At 45.8% G+C, this 18,104-nt stretch overlaps 1 protein-coding gene across 1 annotated transcript; it reads right to left on the bottom strand.

Moving 5' to 3' along the window:
* Positions 1 to 4,003: 4,003 nt before the first annotated feature.
* LOC115191076 (protein asteroid homolog 1-like) lies at positions 4,004 to 10,640 on the bottom strand. The gene is made up of 5 exons (XM_029749073.1): positions 9,863 to 10,640; positions 6,141 to 6,661; positions 5,510 to 5,723; positions 5,225 to 5,399; positions 4,004 to 5,083 (listed from the first exon to the last, which is right to left on the bottom strand). The coding sequence occupies exons 1-5, from the start codon at positions 10,611 to 10,613 to the stop codon at positions 4,879 to 4,881; spliced, it is 1,866 nt and encodes a 621-aa protein (XP_029604933.1). The 5' UTR covers positions 10,614 to 10,640; the 3' UTR covers positions 4,004 to 4,878.
* Positions 10,641 to 18,104: the final 7,464 nt, after the last annotated feature.

Raw genomic sequence — 18,104 nt, 5'->3', positions numbered from 1 at the left:
ATTATCGTCACAAAGGATTGGTATAGTAATGTGCCCTAATGGCTAACAAGCATGGCTGGTCTGTTAGACAATGGGTCATAAACGGTAAGCTGAGAAGTTACACAGAGTTCATTAATATTAACAATTGACAATTGAAGGCTCACTCATTCGGGAACAATTGCAATCAATATATATTTACGCTCATGTGTCGTCGGGATCCCTTTTGAAGAGTTATGTTCTGATGGAGAGTTTTGTCCGCGTTCTCTCTCTCTCTCTCTCGGTTAGAATGGATCTTTAAGAGCGACATTCATTAATGTCGTCATAGAATGGATGTTTCGTTGGTCTTCGCGTTCGATGATATAATTTACTTAGCTGCAGACTAATAATTAATATCAAAGACTTGTTCTTATTCTGTCGATATCGATAGTCTAAAAGTTAACCACGTGGTATGGTGTCACGCCCTGACCAGGTGAACTCTGCTATTTTGGTCAGGGTGTGGCATTTCTATGCTTTATTTTCTATGTTTTGGTTATAGCCTTTCTTTGTGTTTTATTTCTATGTTGGGCTCGGGTGATTTCCCAATCAGACAGCTGTTGCTTGCGAAGTCTGATTGGGAATCACATTTAAGTTCCTTTTCCCCCACGATGTTTGTGGGTTGTTGTCTCCTTATTTGAGCACGTAACGTATTGGCAGTTCTTACTTGAGTTTGTGTACATGTTTAATTCTAGTGTGTTAAATAAACATGTATTCGCTCCCAGCTGCGTTTTGGTCCGCTTCCTCGTCTCCCGACGACAAACGTTACAGAACAACCCACCGAACCAGGACCAAGCAGCGGGAGGAAAAGGAGCGCGAGAGATGGGCTCGCGAGGGAAAGGAGTTCTGGACCTGGGAGGAGATCATGTCGGGGAAAGGACCCTGGCGGACGGACTCCCAGGTCGAGGAGGAAAAGCCAGCCGGTAGAAGGAGTCGCAGGCGGCGGTCGAGGAGGCCCGGAAAACAGCCCCAAGAAAATTTTTGGGGGGGGCTAATGGGGTGGTCCGGAAGGGCAGAGGAAGAGCCCAGACCACTGCTCTCATGGGGGATGACGGCGGAGGAAGAGACGAAGATGATGAGGCAGTTGATTGAGGACCTGCAGAGGGAAGATCTGGAGGAGGAGCCATGGTACGCGGAGTTGCGCGCTGTGTCGCCAGTGCGCCCGCACAGCCCGGTGCGTCCGGTGGACATGCCCAGCACATGCCGTGCTAGGATGGGCATCCAGCCAGGACGAGTGGCTAAACCGGCTCCACGCTTCAGGTCACCAGTACGTGTTCACAGTCCTGTCTGGCCCGTCCCTGCTCCCCGCACCAGGTTAGTGTTGCGTGTCCCCAGTCCTGTACGGCCCGTCCCTGCTCCCCGCACCAGGTTAGTGGTGCGTGTCCCCAGTCCTGTCCGGCCCGTCCCTGCTCCCCGCACCAGGTTAGTGGTGCGTGTCCCCAGTCCTGTCCGGCCCGTTCCTGCTCCCCGCACCAGGTTAGTGGTGCGTGTCCCCAGTCCTGTCCGGCCCGTCCCTGCTCCCCGCACCAGGTTAGTGGTGCGTGTCCCCAGTCCTGTCCGGCCCATCCCTGTTCCCCGCACCAAGCCCACGGTGCGTGTCCCCAGTCCTGTCCGGCCCGTCCCTGTTCCCCGCACCAAGCCCACGGTGCGTGTCCACAGTCCTGTCCGGCCCGTCCCTGTTCCCTGCACCAAGCCCACGGTGTGTGTCCACAGTCATGTCCGGCCCGTTCCTGTTCCCCGCACCAAGTCCACGGTGCGTGTCCACAGTCCGGCACAGCCCGTGTCTGGTCCACCGGTGCCCAATCCTGTTCCGGTCGACGGCTCCGCTCCGGAGCCTGAGCATGCCGCTCCACAGTGGTCCAGTCCGGGCCAGAGGGGTAGGGCTAGGGTGGAGGCAGGGGGAGAAACACGCCCGGGGCCAGAGCCTCCACCGAGGGTGAGGCGCCCACCCGGGTCCCCCCCCTAATAGACTTTAGGTTGGTGCGCCGGGAGTACGCACCGTTGGAGGGGGGGGTACTGTCACGCCCTGACCAGGTGAACTCTGCTATTTTGGTCAGGGTGTGGCCTTTCTATGCTTTATTTTCTATGTTTTGGTTATAGCCTTTCTTTGTGTTTTATTTCTATGTTGGGCTCGGGTGATTTCCCAATCAGACAGCTGTTGCTTGTGAAGTCTGATTGGGAATCACATTTAAGTTCCTTTTCCCCCACGATGTTTGTGGGTTGTTGTCTCCTTATTTGAGCACGTAACGTATTGGCAGTTCTTACTTGAGTTTGTGTACATGTTTAATTCTAGTGTGTTAATATTAAATAAACATGTATTCGCTCCCAGCTGCGTTTTGGTCCGCTTCCTCGTCTCCCGACGACAAACGTTACATATGGTTCACTTTCAGTAGAGTACTTGGATGATAAAACCTAATGGCCATGGAGTGCAGGCCTGGTCTAAAGAAATGTAAATCAGGGGGTGTTTTATAGTGCCCATAGAACAGACTTGTCAAATGACGCCTGGTCCTGTATGTGTCCCTGGGGGCGTGCCTATGACTGAGTTAGACTTGGTTACAGAAATACAATTCTATCACATTAACATCAGTACATAGCATCTCAATGTATTACAAATAGCTTTATCCTTATTAATACATTTTATACAACCATTATGATGCCAGTCTCATCGCTGAGGCTATTATATAAACAGTTTTATGGTAATATGGCTATATTGTCTCTCTATGAAACTTGTTGTAGTAGATTCTCCTCTTGGAATTTTTACAACCCCGGGTTGGGGGGAAGGTAGGTTGGGTGATGGTACAAAGGGGAGGGGGTCAACTGTCCTTCCTGTACCCAAAGAGGCCAACGTCATGACACATGGGAACCCCAAACTGTTTTATGAGGCCTGGGCTCCATTCTGGTCCTACTTTAAACAGTCCATCCTCTGATGTCATTCATATTAAAACTAAAATAAGTCTGTATTTGACTCCCCTGTGACTGAAGGGTTGGATGAGCATTTCTTTGTGTTTTTTTTGGGGGGGGACATTAAAGTTGATGATGTGCTTATTGACTGTGACCTGTGGATGCCTTGTTTATCTTGCCCGGTCAGAGACTAAAATGTGAGCTTGTTTTGCCCTGGTTTTTATTTATTTTTATTTTGTTCACGCTTACATAAAATGATTATTATAATTTTTCTTAAAGCATTGTAAACTTTGGATGGTGGATGGTTGGTCTGTGGCCATGATTGTCTGTGATTGGTTACATTTCTCCACCTCTATCCCTTGTCTGTTTACAGGAACAATGGTGAGGTGTCTGCTCTGTCCCTGTACTACAGATTGCCCTTTAACCTTTGTAGCCTTCTGCCCGGTGTGTTTAACTTGTCAAAAGTACGGTATCTTTAAAGCTATTCTTTTGTATTAGTATTTTCTCTAGTTGAGTATATTATTTATATTGTTTTGTGTTGTCTTGTGTGTAAAACTGAATAAACAGAGTTTTCAAAGAAGCACAGTATTTAATAACAAGAAAAACAGGTTACCTTCTACAATGTATAAACAGCTTTTGTCTCGCCCCTTAGTCTATCAGATGGTGTCTAAAACACTCTAACAGCTACTTTAACACACTATCAATGACGTCACCTTAAGGATTCCTCATAGAATTTTACTTTAACCATAAATATAACTATAATAAAAATCTAAATATAACTATATAAAAAACCTAAATATAACTATAATAAAAATCTAAATATAACTATAATAAAAATCTAAATATAACTATAATAAAAACCTAAATATAACTATAATAAAAATCTAAATATAAGTATAATAAAAATCTAAATATAACTATAATAAAAACCTAAATATAACTATAATAAAAACCTAAATATAACTATAATAAAAACCTAATTGTATCTCAAGCTAAAAAGCGAAAGCAAAAATCTTCTTCCAGCAGTCGACAGGTTCTTCTAGCTCAAAGAGAGGTGGTACCCTTCCTTTATACGCTCAGTCTTCCTTTCTGCTAACTCATTGTAGCTAACTCCTGCTCCAATGATGCATTAACACCTAATTGAGTATTGCTCATAAGGGTCATTTTCAGCACCAACTAACCCCCACCTCCTGCCTGGCTGTTCTGACCTGTGGATTTCCAATTCAAGCTAGAAACCTTAGTGTACTCGAGTACTGCACTACTTTCATCCCCCTTTAATATTTCCCAATGGATATTTCACAATGTTTTCAACTTTCAACATTTATCATATTTAACCTTTAATGATAATTTCAATAAACTTCAGTCCCAATTCATTTCTTCTCCTTTTTCTTATTTTCTTTAAAGAAATGTAAATTCTCTTATCGATGTTCATTCTTCTTTATGCTCTGTGTGTGAATGAAAGTGGAACTACTTCATGAGTGTGTGTGTGTGTGTGTGTGTAAGTGGGGCCTTCCTACCCATGCTCTCTGTCACTAAAATGTCACAGAAAACTGGGCCTTAGCCTACTATTCTTAACAGTTGTATAGTGGTCCCTATATAGTGGTCCCTATATCTATAACTCAACAGTTGGATAGTGGTCCCTATATCTATAACTCAACAGTTGTATAGTGGTCCCTATATCTATAACTCAACAGTTGGATAGTGGTCCCTATATCTATAACTCAACAGTTGGATAGTGGTCCCTATATCTATAACTCAACAGTTGGATAGTGGTTCCTATATCTATAACTCAGCAGATGTATAGTGGTCCCTATATAGTGGTTCCTATATCTATAACTCAGCAGATGTATGGTGGTCTGTATATAGTGGTCCCTATATTTACAACTTGACAGAGCTTTGTTGAATCTTTCCTTCCTCTTGCAGTGGGACATTGGGACTTCAGCACAACCTCCTCCAGTACCATCATCATCCTCTTCTTCCTCCAGCACCAGAATCTGTGGAGGGGCCGTCAGGTTGTCCAGTGGCCTCAGTTTCCTGGGAGTTGAGTATGGCTTCCAGCATGGCTCTGTACAGCTGCCCAGAGGAAGGGTCTTCCATCAGGAGAGAATCTGGGGTCACCACCCCTCTCAGTTCGTCCACAAGCTGGTGCACCAGAGTTCCCCTGTACAGCCTAGACTCCAACAGGGAAACAACAGAGGGTTGAATTAGCTGTGTTGCTGCTGGGCTAGAATAACATGTAAAGGAACACCACTGGTCTACTCTAGAGGTTAGAGGTTAGCGGTTAGGGTTGTTTTAGGAAGTGACACGTTACCATGCAATCTGAGGCTCAGGTAGAGGGAAGCATAGCAGTTGGTTCAGGTCAAGGCAATCCCTCATGCAGCGCTGCCATTGGCTATAGGCGTGGGCCACACCCTTGTCTAGGTTACTAGCACCTCTCTGAATCAGCCGTCTCAGCCTCTCCAACACTGGTCCCTCCTCTATAAACCCTGATACACAAAAAAGAGAGGAGTCATTGGCTGCACTTCACTGACTTTATTTATACATTCTAAGTTGTGTGTGCCTGTATGTGTGTTTCCGTTCATATTCTGGTCCATACCTCTCTGGCTCTTCCTCTGTCTGCAGAGCTCTCCATACACCAGTCCTAGTAGCAGGGCCTGCAGGAAAGGACGGTCTGGTCGGAGATGGGCGTGCCTCAGCCAGTAGTAGGTAACAGCCACAGGAAGTCCCAGATGAGGTGGGATACCATTCAAAGTGGACTGGGACACACCAAGGGTCTCCAAAAACACCTCAAGCCGAACTGCATGTGGAGCCTAAGAAACAGAACAAGAGAATGAGAATTAATTTTTAGAATCAACAGCAGTATGTTTATATTATACTGTATACTATATCACATGTATACATACCTGATATACTGTATTCTATATCACATGTCTACATACCTGATATACTGTATACTATATCACATGTATACATACCTGATATACTGTATACTATATCACATGTCTACATACCTGATATACTGTATACTATATCACATGTATACATACCTGATATACTGTATACTATATCACATGTATACATACCTGATATACTGTATACTATATCACATGTATACATACCTGATATACTGTATACTATATCACATGTATACATACCTGATATACTGTATACTATATCACATGTCTACATACCTGATATACTGTATACTATATCACATGTCTACATACCTGATTCAGCATGTCTAGCTGCATTTGTTGTGCAGCAGTGGGCAGGATGGCTTTAACCATGCTGCTGGTCAGGTTAATGCCTTCCCTGTCATACTCCTCTACTTCCCTCCTCTCACCCAGCAGCAGCCCGAAGACTACCTGCCGTATGGGCCGAGAGGTGTTGTTCCCACTGGGTAAGCTGGGATCTTCCACTTGGACACCCTGTATCACTGGCCTCAGCTGCAGAATGTGTATTATGGAGGACGAAAGTGTCCCCTTCATCAACGGCAGCAGGGTCCAGTCTGGAAGGACACTCAGATGGTCTGGGAGATGGCTGGGATCAGGAGCCTTGTCTTTAATGAAGAACCGCTCCAGGCAACCCGGTTGAAGCTGGTATGTCTCTATGCTCAGAGAGAGGGCCTGGAGGGCAGAATCCATGTTGTTTTTCCCATGACCGATGAGACTGGGCACAGAGTCCAAGGCCTCCTGCTGCTCCTGGAAACGGGCCAGCCAATCCAGCAGCCTGTTGAAGAAGGCAACCCCTTCCCAAGCACAAAAAACATACACATATATACATAAAAAATAAAGCAGACATTGAATATCCCTTTTAGCATCAGTTACACCAGTTATCAATTACACTTTGGATGGTGTATCAATACACCCAGTCACTATAAAGCTACAGGCATCTTTTCTCGCTCAGTTGTTGTATAGGAAGGAAATCGCACAGGGATTTCACCATGAGGCCAATGGTGACGTTAATGGCTGTGATAGGAGAAAACTGAGGATGGATCAACAACATTGTAGTTATTCCACAATACCACAAAACCTACAGAGTGAGAAGAAGGAAGCCTTTACAGCAGGGATCTCCAACCTTTTCTAGCATGACAGCTACATAAAGAAAAATGAATGTCACAAGCTACTCTTTTTTTTATAGCTTTCAAATCAGCAAATTCTCCTCTCCTCAACCCTGCAACTCTTCCCCTGTTCCTTGTACAAGAGATGTGTTTTCTGGCAATATATAATAGTCAAATAACAACTCTAAGGGGGCCCCATAAAATGTTATTTTGAATTATTCAAAATTCTGTTTTGTGTGCATTTTTCAGTTTTTTACTCTCAATGTTACAATTATTCAGAGATGCACACAAAATTCTGTTTTGTGTGCATTTTTTACTCTCAATATTACAATTATTCAGAGAGAAACAATGGAAGTTGATGTTCTGAGTCCATGTCAATGCTTAAGTCACATCAACAGAAAAATGTAGAGGTCTGAAAAAAATGCTAACAAATGTATATATTTTCCTGTAATTATCTTTTAATTGCGCATCTAGCAGGAGAGGAATGTATTGGTTTAGCAATGTTTCTGCTGTTAGGCCTACTGCTGCAGCACATCACGGCAGAAACTGCTAAACAATGGCCTCGTAATTTATGCAAATAATCATGATATACACTACCGTTCAAAAGTTTTGGGGTCACTTAGAAATACTTAGAAAAGCACATTATTTGGCCATAAAAATAAGATCAAATTTATCAGAAATACAGTGTAGATATTGTTAATGTTGTAAATGACTATTGTAGCTGGAAACGTCAGATTTTTAATGGAATATCTACATAGGCGTACAGAGGCCCATTATCAGCAACCATCACTCCTGTGTTCCAATGGCACGTTGTGTTAGCTAATCCAAGTTTCTCATTTTAAAAGGTTAATTGATCATTAGAAAACCCTTTTGCAATTATGTTAGCACAGCTGAAAACGGTTGTACTTATTAAAGAAGCAATAAAACTGGCCTTCTTTAGATTAATTGAGTATCTGGAGCATCAGCATTTGTGGGTTCGATTACAGGCTCAAAATGGCCAGAAACTCGTCAGACTATTCTTGTTCTGAGAAGTGAAGGCTATTCCATGCGAGAAATTGCCAAGAAACTGAAGATCTCGTACAACGCTGTGTACTACTCCCTTCACAGAACAGCGCAAACTGTCTCTCACCAGAATAGAAAGAGGAGTGGGAGGCCCCGGTGCACAACTGAGCAAGAGGACAAGTACATTAGAGGACAAGTACAGTGTCTAGTTTGAGAAACAGAAGGCTCGCAAGTCCTCAGCTGGCAGCTTCATTAAATAGTACACGCAAAACACCAGTCTCAACGTCAACAGTGAAGAGGCGACTCTGGGATGCTGGCCTTCTAGGCATTTCACTGTAAGGTTAAATGTTGTATTCGGCGCATGTGACATGTTGTATTCGGCGCATGTGACTAATACAATTGATTTGATTTAATGTCAGAATATGCCATAGACACACCTCTGCCACACCTTAATTTCTTTGATCTCTAAAACAAATGAATAGTGGGTGAATAGCATAATATTGTCATGTTGTCATGAATTTAAACATTGTCATGTTTAAATTCAAGGTCAGAATACACATAGAGAGAATGGTACATGAAAAGTGAATTATGTTCCATTGACGTGCGCTTAACTTGGGTCGAAATCGGCCCTCATAGGAGGAATGTATTATGAAAAAAAAATGATGTTCCATCTTATTTGGAAATGAAACCCCATAACAGAAAAGCTGCTGCACACAATTTATAAAAACTGGTTGGGTTGGTTGTTCTCTGGAACCCAGACTGGTTGGGTTGGTTGTTCTCTGGAACCCAGACTGGTTGGGTTGGTTGGGTTGGTTGTTCTCTGGAACCCAGACTGGTTGGGTTGGTTGTTCTCTGGAACCCAGACTGGTTGGGTTGGTTGGGTTGGTTGGTATAAGCTACGGACATTGAACACTGTCTTGTTTTGTACGCTTTGTACAAAATAATAAAACGCAGAACTACAGGATGTCTCTTAACATAACTCTTTATTAACTAGATACAACTGCATGTTCGCCTATCTCCAACCATGATCAACTGCCATGACCTAACCGTCTGGGTGGTCTTAACCAATGACCGCACAGTATGATACGGCGGTAAAATGCATCCAATTATAATTCAGTATGTATTCACATATGAATATTACAAACACAATCACGTTTTATCAATGGAAATTTGAATGCACAGAGATACCGTCACGAGATCCTGAGTCCCTTTGTCGTGCCATTCATTCATCTCATGTTTCAGCCCCATGTCTCAAGGATCTGTACACACGTGTGTACGTGTGTGTGTGATTAGTTAATGTACTGCTGCATTGCAGAGTTTTTTGTCACATTTCTTCCCCCAATGATTCTTGGTCCCTAAATGGTTTCCATGTCACACAGCATGAAAATCCCAGTCATAAATCTACAGATATCACATAATGCATTTGAGACAGTGATTATCAGCCCCCAAACCTCCATATTGGTAAACATTATCTTTGTGTTAGTAGAGTACTCAATAAAGAAGAAACGTACTTTGCATCCCATTGACGTATACTACACACGCAACCTCTCTCTTTCTCTGAATGTCCGATTCAATTTCAGCCGTCAAAAGAGAGAGGCTTCGAGCCAGGCAGTAATAATTTGTTCTGAACTGACTTGCCTAGTGCGGCAGGTAGCCTAGTGGTTAGAGTGTTGCACCCCTAACCGCAAGGTTGCAAGATCAAATCCCTGAGCTGACAAGGTAAAAATCTGTTGTTCTGCCCCTGAACAAGGCAGTTAACCCACTGTTCCTAGGCTGCCATTGAAAAAAAGAATTTGTTTTTAACTGACTGGCAGGCTACCTGCCGCCCCAAATGCATCTGTAGTAGTTGTGTATACTTCGGTATACATGTAATTTGTTCAAACTTACTTGGCCTTCGATTGGGTTCCATCGGCAGCTTGTCTTCCCACCTAATGGGAAAGCCCATCTTATTCAAGTTGACATAGTCGTTTCCTGCGATGGCAGCGAAGACAGGGAGAAGCTGTCTGTTGATGTTGAAGTATCTGCAGAAGCTTGTTGTGGTGTACCGCTTGCAGGGGATGTATCTTTGAGAACTCCCGCGTTGCGTCGATGCGTTCTGCCACTTAAAATGGGAGAAGGGCAGATATCCTGCCTGGATGTCAAAAATATAAAAGTCACTGTTATTGGACAGGACTGGACAGTTCCACCTTTCAGCCAAGGAGGCTATTTCTTGGTCTGCTTCAAAGATGCACTGTGCGAATGGCACCTTCAGGCTGGAGAGGACCTGTTTGAAGACTTGTTTGATGAGGATTGGTAGTAAACCGCTCCCCCGAAGCCCCTTGGACAAGCTGTTGGCTGTGTTGATCCTTGATTGAACGTGGTGGAGTTGAGTTTCAAACTTTTTATCGGAAAAGTCAGAGCCTCCATGTATAATCACATAAGGCTCAATGCCACAATCTCTCAGAGCCTTAAAGAACTTGCAGACCTGGTCCTCAAAATCATCATAATCCCCTCCATGCTGCTGATCCACACTTGAGTTAAAATAAAGAAAGTGGTAAAGATAAGTACCATCTATGACCAGCTTGCTGTTTCTGAACTGATCATCTGTTAAAATCGCTCCATGATCATCTATAAATCTGGCCAAACCCTGGATACCCATGATGTGCTTCTTCTCGGATACGATGTCTTTCTAAGTGAATAGTTTTAGTCACAGGACTATTTATAGCATGATTACAATGGACTAGTTTCCATTTAGTTAAGTTTCCCTTTCCATACGTCATATCTCCCTCATGATCTCTTTACGGTCACTTCACCTGATGCTGAGTAGATCTAGACAAGTTAATGGGATCATTCTTATTGAAATCCTCTATGAAAATAATACAATCAGAAATGGGCTACCATGGTGGTGGTGGTGTTGGCTACCGTGGTGTTGGTGGTGTTGGCTACCGTGGTGGTGGTGGTGTTGATGGCTACGGTTGTGGTGGTGGTGGTGGTGGTGGTGTGGGCTACCATGGTGGTGGTGGTGGTGTGGGCTACCTTGGTGGTGGTGGTGTGGGATACCATGGTGGTGGTGGTGTGGGATACCATGGTGGTGGTGGTGGTGTGGGCTACCATGGTGGTGGTGTGGGCTACCATGGTGGTGGTGGTGTGGGATACCATGGTGGTGGTGGTGGTGTGGCCTACCATGGTGGTGGTGGTGGTGTGGCCTACCATGGTGGTGGTGTGGCCTACCATGGTGGTGGTGGTGTGCCTACCATGGTGGTAGTGGTGCGGGTTACCATTGGCAAAAAAGCCAATAAAATACATCTGCACTATGAAAGGGCAGTGATGGTGATTTTAGCAGTGAAGATTTATTATCTTAAATTACAGGACATGGAGTAACAGGAAAAAGAGTTAAAGGTTTATTAACATAAATTACAGGAGGACCTGGAGTGAAGAGTTTCAGTCACATGACTATTTACAGCATCATTACAATGGATGGGTTTCTCTTTAGTTAAGTTTCCCTTTCCGAAAACCTAGCAGGCTAACACCCTAGAGGAGGCATGTATTATGCAAACAGTGGTCATCACACATGATCACTTAGGCACTGGCAGGTCAATGACTTACCTTGTCTAGTTTTCTGTTCCATTGTATTTGGAAATGAAACCTCCATAACTGATATTCTGCTGCACACTATTTACATTTTTGGGGGGGTTGTTTGGAAAAGGCCTGCATTTACTTTAGATTAATGGTGGTGTTGTGGGCTACCATGGTGGTGGTGGTGGTGGTGTGGGCTACCATGGTGGTGGTGGTGTGGGCTACCATGGTGGTGGTGGTGTGGGCTACCATGGTGGTGGTGGTGGTGGTGTGGGCTACCATGGTGGTGGTGGTGTGGGCTACCATGGTGGTGGTGGTGGTGGTGTGGGCTACCATGGTGGTGGTGTTGTGGGCTACCATGGTGGTGGTGGTGGTGGTGTGGGCTACCATGGTGGTGGTGGTGGTGTTGGCTACCATGGTGGTGGTGGTGGTGGTGTGGGCTACCATGGTGGTGGTGGTGGTGGTGTTGGCTACCGTGATGGTGATGGCGGTGTTGGGTACCGTGGTGGTGATGGTGGTGTGGGCTACCGTGGTGGTGTTGGTGTGGGCTACCATGGTGGTGGAGTTGTGGGTTACTGTGGTGGTGGATGGTGGTGTTCTTTTCGGCTACCATGGTGGTGTTGTTGTGGGTTACCATGGTGGTGGTGTTGGCTACCATGGTGGTGTTGGTGTGGGCTACCATGGTGGTGGAGGTGTGGGCTACTGTGGTGGTGTTGGTGTGGGCTACCGTGGTGGTGTTGTTGTGGGCTACCATGGTGGTGGAGTTGTGGGCTACCATGGTGGTGGAGTTGTGGGCTACCATGGTGGTGGAGTTGTGGGCTACCGTGGTGGTGGTGGAGTTGTAGGCTACCATGGTGGTGGAGTTGTGGGCTACCGTGGTGGTGGTGGAGTTGTGGGCTACCGTGGTAGTGTTGTTGTGTGCTACCATGGTGGTGGAGTTGTGGGCTATCATGGTGGTGGTGTTGTTGTGTTGTTGTGGGCTACCATGGTGGTGTTGTTGTGGGCTACCATGGTGGTGTTGTTGTGGGCTACCATGGTGGTGTTGTTGTGGGCTACCATGGTGGTGTTGTCGTGGGCTACCATGGTGGTGTTGTTGTGGGCTACCATGGTGTTGGAGTTGTGGGCTACCATGGTGGTGAAGTTGTGGGCTACCATGGTGGTGGAGTTGTGGGCTACCATGGTGGTGGTGGAGTTGTAGGCTACCATGGTGGTGGAGTTGTGGGCTACCGTGGTGGTGGTGGAGTTGTGGGCTACCATGGTGGTGTTGTTGTGGGCTACCATGGTGGTGGAGTTGTGGGCTACCATGGTGGTGGTGGAGTTGTGGGCTACCATGGTGTTGGTGGTGTGGCCTACCATGGTGGTAGTGGTGTGGGCTACCATGGTGGTGGTGGGGGTGTTGTGGGGGACACAGAGTAACAGGTCAAAGGGTTAAAAATTTATTAACTTTAATTACAGGAGGACATGGAGTGAAGAGTTTCAGTCACATGACTATTTACAGCATCATTACAATGGATGTGTTTCTCTTTTGTTAAGTTTCCCTTTCCGAAAACCTAGCAGGCTAACACCCTAGAGGAGGCATGTATTATGCAAACAGTGGTTATCACACATGATCACTTAGGCACTGGCAGGTAAATGACTTACCTTGTCTAGTTTTCTGTTCCATTGTATTTGGAAATGAAACCTCCATAACTGATATTCTGCTGCACACTATTTAAACAAAATGTTGGGTTGGTTGGAAAAGGCCTGCATTTAGTTTAGATTAATGGTGGTGTTGTTGGTGATGTGGTGGTGGTGGTGTGGGCTACCGTGGTGGTGATGGTGGTGTGGGGTACCGTGGTGGTGGTGGTGGTGGTGATGGTGGTTTGGGGTACCGTGGTGGTGGTGTGGTGGTGGTGATGGTGGTGTGGGCTACTGTGGTGGTGTTGGTGGTGCGGGCTACCATGGTGGTGGTGTGGGCTACTGTGGTGGTGGGGGTGGTGTGGACTACCATGGTGTTGGTGGTGTGGCCTACCATGGTGGTGGTGGTGTGGGATACCATGGTGGTGGTGGTGGTGTGGGCTACCATGGTGGTGGTGTGGGCTACCATGGTGGTGGTGGTGTGGGATACCATGGTGGTGGTGGTGGTGTGGTTTACCATGGTGGTGGTGGTGGTGTGGCCTACCATGGTGGTGGTGGTGGTGTGCCTACCATGGTGGTAGTGGTGCGGGTTACCATTGGCAAAAAAGCCAATAAAATACATCTGCACTATGAAAGGGCAGTGATGGTGATTTTAGCAGTGAAGATTTATTATCTTAAATTACAGGACATGGAGTAACAGGAAAAAGAGTTAAAGGTTTATTAACATAAATTACAGGAGGAGATGGAGTGAAGAGTTTCAGTCACATGACTATTTACAGCATCATTACAATGGATGGGTTTCTCTTTTGTTAAGTTTCCCTTTCCGAAAACCTAGCAGGCTAACACCCTAGAGGAGGAATGTATTATGCAAACAGTGGTTATCACACATGATCACTTAGGCACTGGCAGGTAAATGACTTACCTTGTCTAGTTTCCTGTTCCATCTTATTTGGAAATGAAACCTCCATAACTGATATTCTGCTGCACACTATTTAAATTTTTGGGGGGGTTGGTTGGAAAAGGCCTGCATTTACTTTAGATTAATGGTGGTGTTGTGGGCTACCATGGTGGTGGTGGTGGTGGTGGTGGTGGTGTGGGCTACCATGGTGGTGGTGGTGGTGGTGTGGGCTACCATGGTGGTGGTGGTGGTGTTGGCTACCATGGTGGTGGTGGTGGTGGTGGTGTGGGCTACCATGGTGGTTGTGGTGGTGGTGTTGGCTACCGTGATGGTGATGGCGGTGTGGGGTACCGTGGTGGTGATGGTGGTGTGGGCTACCGTGATGGTTGTGGTTTGGGCTACCGTGATGGTGATGGTGTGGGCTACCGTGGTGGTGTTGTTGTGGGCTACCATGGTGGTGGAGTTGTGGGCTACCATGGTGGTGGTGGTGGTGGTGGTGTTGGCTACCGTGATGGTGATGGCGGTGTGGGGTACCGTGGTGGTGATGGTGGTGTGGGCTACCGTGATGGTGGTGGTTTGGGCTACCGTGATGGTGTTGTTGTGGGTTACCATGGTGGTGGAGTTGTGGGCTACCATGGTGGTGGAGTTGTGGGCTACCATGGTGGTGGAGTTGTGGGCTACCGTGGTGGTGGTGGAGTTGTGGGCTACCGTGGTAGTGTTGTTGTGGGCTACCATGGTGGTGTTGTTGTGGGCTACCATGGTGGTGGAGTTGTGGGCTACCATGGTGGTGTTGTTGTGGGCTACCATGGTGGTGTTGTTGTGGGCTACCATGGTGGTGTTGTTGTGGGCTACCATGGTGGTGTTGTTGTGGGCTACCATGGTGGTGTTGTTGTGGGCTACCATGGTGGTGTTGTCGTGGGCTACCATGGTGGTGTTGTTGTGTGCTACCATGGTGGTGGAGTTGTGGGCTACCATGGTGGTGTTGTTGTGTGCTACCATGGTGGTGTTGTTGTGTGCTACCATGGTGGTGGAGTTGTGGGCTATCATGGTGGTGGTGTTGTTGTGTTGTTGTGGGCTACCATGGTGGTGTTGTTGTGGGCTACCATGGTGGTGTTGTTGTGGGCTACCATGGTGGTGTTGTCGTGGGCTACCATGGTGGTGTTGTTGTGGGCTACCATGGTGGTGGAGTTGTGGGCTACCATGGTGTTGGAGTTGTGGGCTACCATGGTGTTGGAGTTGTGGGCTACCATGGTGTTGGAGTTGTGGGCTACCGTGGTGGTGGTGGTGTTGGTGTGGGCTACCATGTTGGTGGTGGTGGTGTTGGTGATGTGGGCTACTATGCTGGTGTGAGAGAGAGAAGAGGGAGAGAGAGTTAGAGAGAGCATACTTAAATTCACACAGGACACCGGATAAAACAGGAGAAATACTCCAGGTATAACAGACTGACCCTATCCCCCCGACACATAAACTATTGCAGCATAAATATTGAAGGCTGAAACAGGAGGGGTCGGGAGACACTATGGCCCCGTCCGACAATTCCCCTGGACAGGGCCAAACAGGCAGGACATAACCACACCCACTTTGCCAAAGCACAGCCCCCACACCACTAGAGGGATATATTCAACCACCAACTTACTATCCTGAGACAAGGATCGAATATAGCCCACAAAGATCTTCCATACGGCACGAACCCGAGGGGGGGGCGTCAACCCGGAAAGGAAGATCACGTCAGTTACTCAACCCACTCAAGTGACCCACCCCTCCTTTGGACGGCATGGAAGAGCACCAGTAAGCCAGTGACTCAGCCCCCGTAATAGGGTTTGAGGCAGAGAATCCCAGTGAAGAGAGGGGAACCGGCCAGGCAGAGACAGCAAGGGCAGTTTGTTGCTCCAGTGCCTTTCCGTTCACCTTCACACTTCTGGACCAGACTACACTCAATCATAGGACCTCCAGAAAAGATTAGTCTTCAATGAAGACTTATAGGTCGAGACCAAGTCTGCGTCTCTCACATGGATAAGCAGACCATTCCATAAGAATGGAGCTCTATAGGAGACAGCCCTGCCTCCAGCTGTTTGCTTAGAAATTCTAGGTTCAGTAATGAGGCCTGCATCTTGTGACCGTAGCCTACGTGTAGGTATGTACGGCAGGACGGAGAAAAGTCACGACGAAAAGTAAAAACAAATCTAGTAAAACATCTATTTACGTTCGTTCAAACATGTCAAACGTTGTTTAGCATCAATCTCTTGGTCCATTTTTAACGTGAAACATGAGTAATATTTCAACCCGACCTCTACTATGTCTTGAAAAACGTTTATGAAAAATCTCTCGCCTCACATGCACGCGCAGGCGCGTGAAATAATGAAGTGACGACATCCCAGGGATGTCAACTTCCCTGCATCCTAATTCGGTCTCTGTTCGTCATAGACGCTTCAAACAACTTTATAAAGATCGTTGCCATCTAGTGGAAGCCGTAGGAAGTGGGAAATGAATCCTTTGTCAATGTGTGATCTATTACCAATGACTCAAAATAGTACAGCCACAAAATTCTCATTTCTTTGGTTGTATTTTTCTCAGGTTTTTGCCTGCCATATGAGTTTTGTTATACTTACAGACACCATTCAAACTGTTTTAGAAAATTCAGAGTGTTTTCTATCCAAATCTGTTAATAATATGCATACCCTAGCTTCTGAGTTGGTGTAGGAGGCAGTTAAAAATGGGCACATATTTTTTTCAAAATTCTCAACACTGCCCCCTAGCCCGTAGAGGGCTAGGAAAGCCAGTGTAGAGAGGCTAGCACTGGAGTAATATGATCACATTTTGGGGTTCTAGTCAAGATTCTAGCAGCCGTGTTTAGCACTAACTGAAGTTTATTTAGTGCTTTATCCGGGTAGCCGGAAAGTAGAGCATTGCAGTAGTCTAATCTAGATGTGACAAAAGCATGGATAAATTTTTCTGCATCATTTTTGGACAGAAAGTTTCAGATTTTTGCAATGTTACGTAGATGGAAAAAAGCTGTCCTTGAAACAGTCTTGATATGTTCGTCAAAAGAGAGATCAGGGTCCAGAGTAATGCTGATCCTAGGTCCTGGCAGTGTTGTGCAGACTCAGGACAACTGAGCTTTGGAAAAATACGCAGATTTAAAGAGGACTCCGTAATTTGCTGTCTAATGCTGTCTAATGATCATGATATTTTTGTCAAAGAAGTTCATGAATTTATCCCTGCTGAAGTGAAAGCCATCCTCTCTTGGGGAATGCTGCTTTTTAGTTAGCTTTGCGACAGTATCAAAAATACATTTTGGATTGTTGTTATTTTCCTCAAATGAGTTGGAAAAATAGGATTATCGAGCAGCAGTGAGGGCTCTTCGATACTGTCTTTCCAAGCTAGTCGGAAGACTTCCAGTTTGGTGTAGTTCCATTTCTGTTCCAATTTTCTGGAAGCTTACTTCAGGGCTCGAGTATTTTCTGTATAACAGGGAGCTAGTTTCTTACGATATATGTTTTTAGGGGTGCATCTGCATCTAGGATATTACGCAAGGTTAAATTGAGTTCCTCAGTTAGGTGGTTAACTGATTTTTGCACTCTGACCTCCTTGGGTAGGTCGAGGGAGTCTGGAAGGGCATCTAGGAATCTTTGGGTTGTCTGAGAATTTATAGCACAGCTTTTGATGATCCTTGGTTGGGGTCTGAGCAGATTTTTTATTTTTACCTTTATTTAACTAGGCAAGTCAGTTAAGAACAAAATCTTATTTTAAATGACGGCCTAGGAACAGTGGGTTAACTGCCTTGTTCAGGGGCAGAACGACAGATTTGTACCTTGTCAGCTTGGGGATTTGAACTTGCAACCTTTTGGTTACTAGTCCAACACTCTAGCCACTCGGCTACGCTGCCGCCCCTATTATTTGTTGCGATTATTTGTTGCGATTGCAAACGTAATTAAATGGTGGTCCGATAGTCCAGGATTATGAGGAAAAATATTAAGATCCACAACATTTATTCCATGGGACAAAACTAGGTCCAGATGTGACTGTGGCAGTGAGTAGGTCTGGAGACATGTTGGACAA

Source organism: Salmo trutta, unplaced genomic scaffold (genome assembly GCF_901001165.1).
Source record: "Salmo trutta unplaced genomic scaffold, fSalTru1.1, whole genome shotgun sequence".
Classification (NCBI taxonomy): Eukaryota; Metazoa; Chordata; class Actinopteri; order Salmoniformes; family Salmonidae; genus Salmo; species Salmo trutta.
This window is presented reverse-complemented; position numbering and strand designations above follow the sequence as displayed.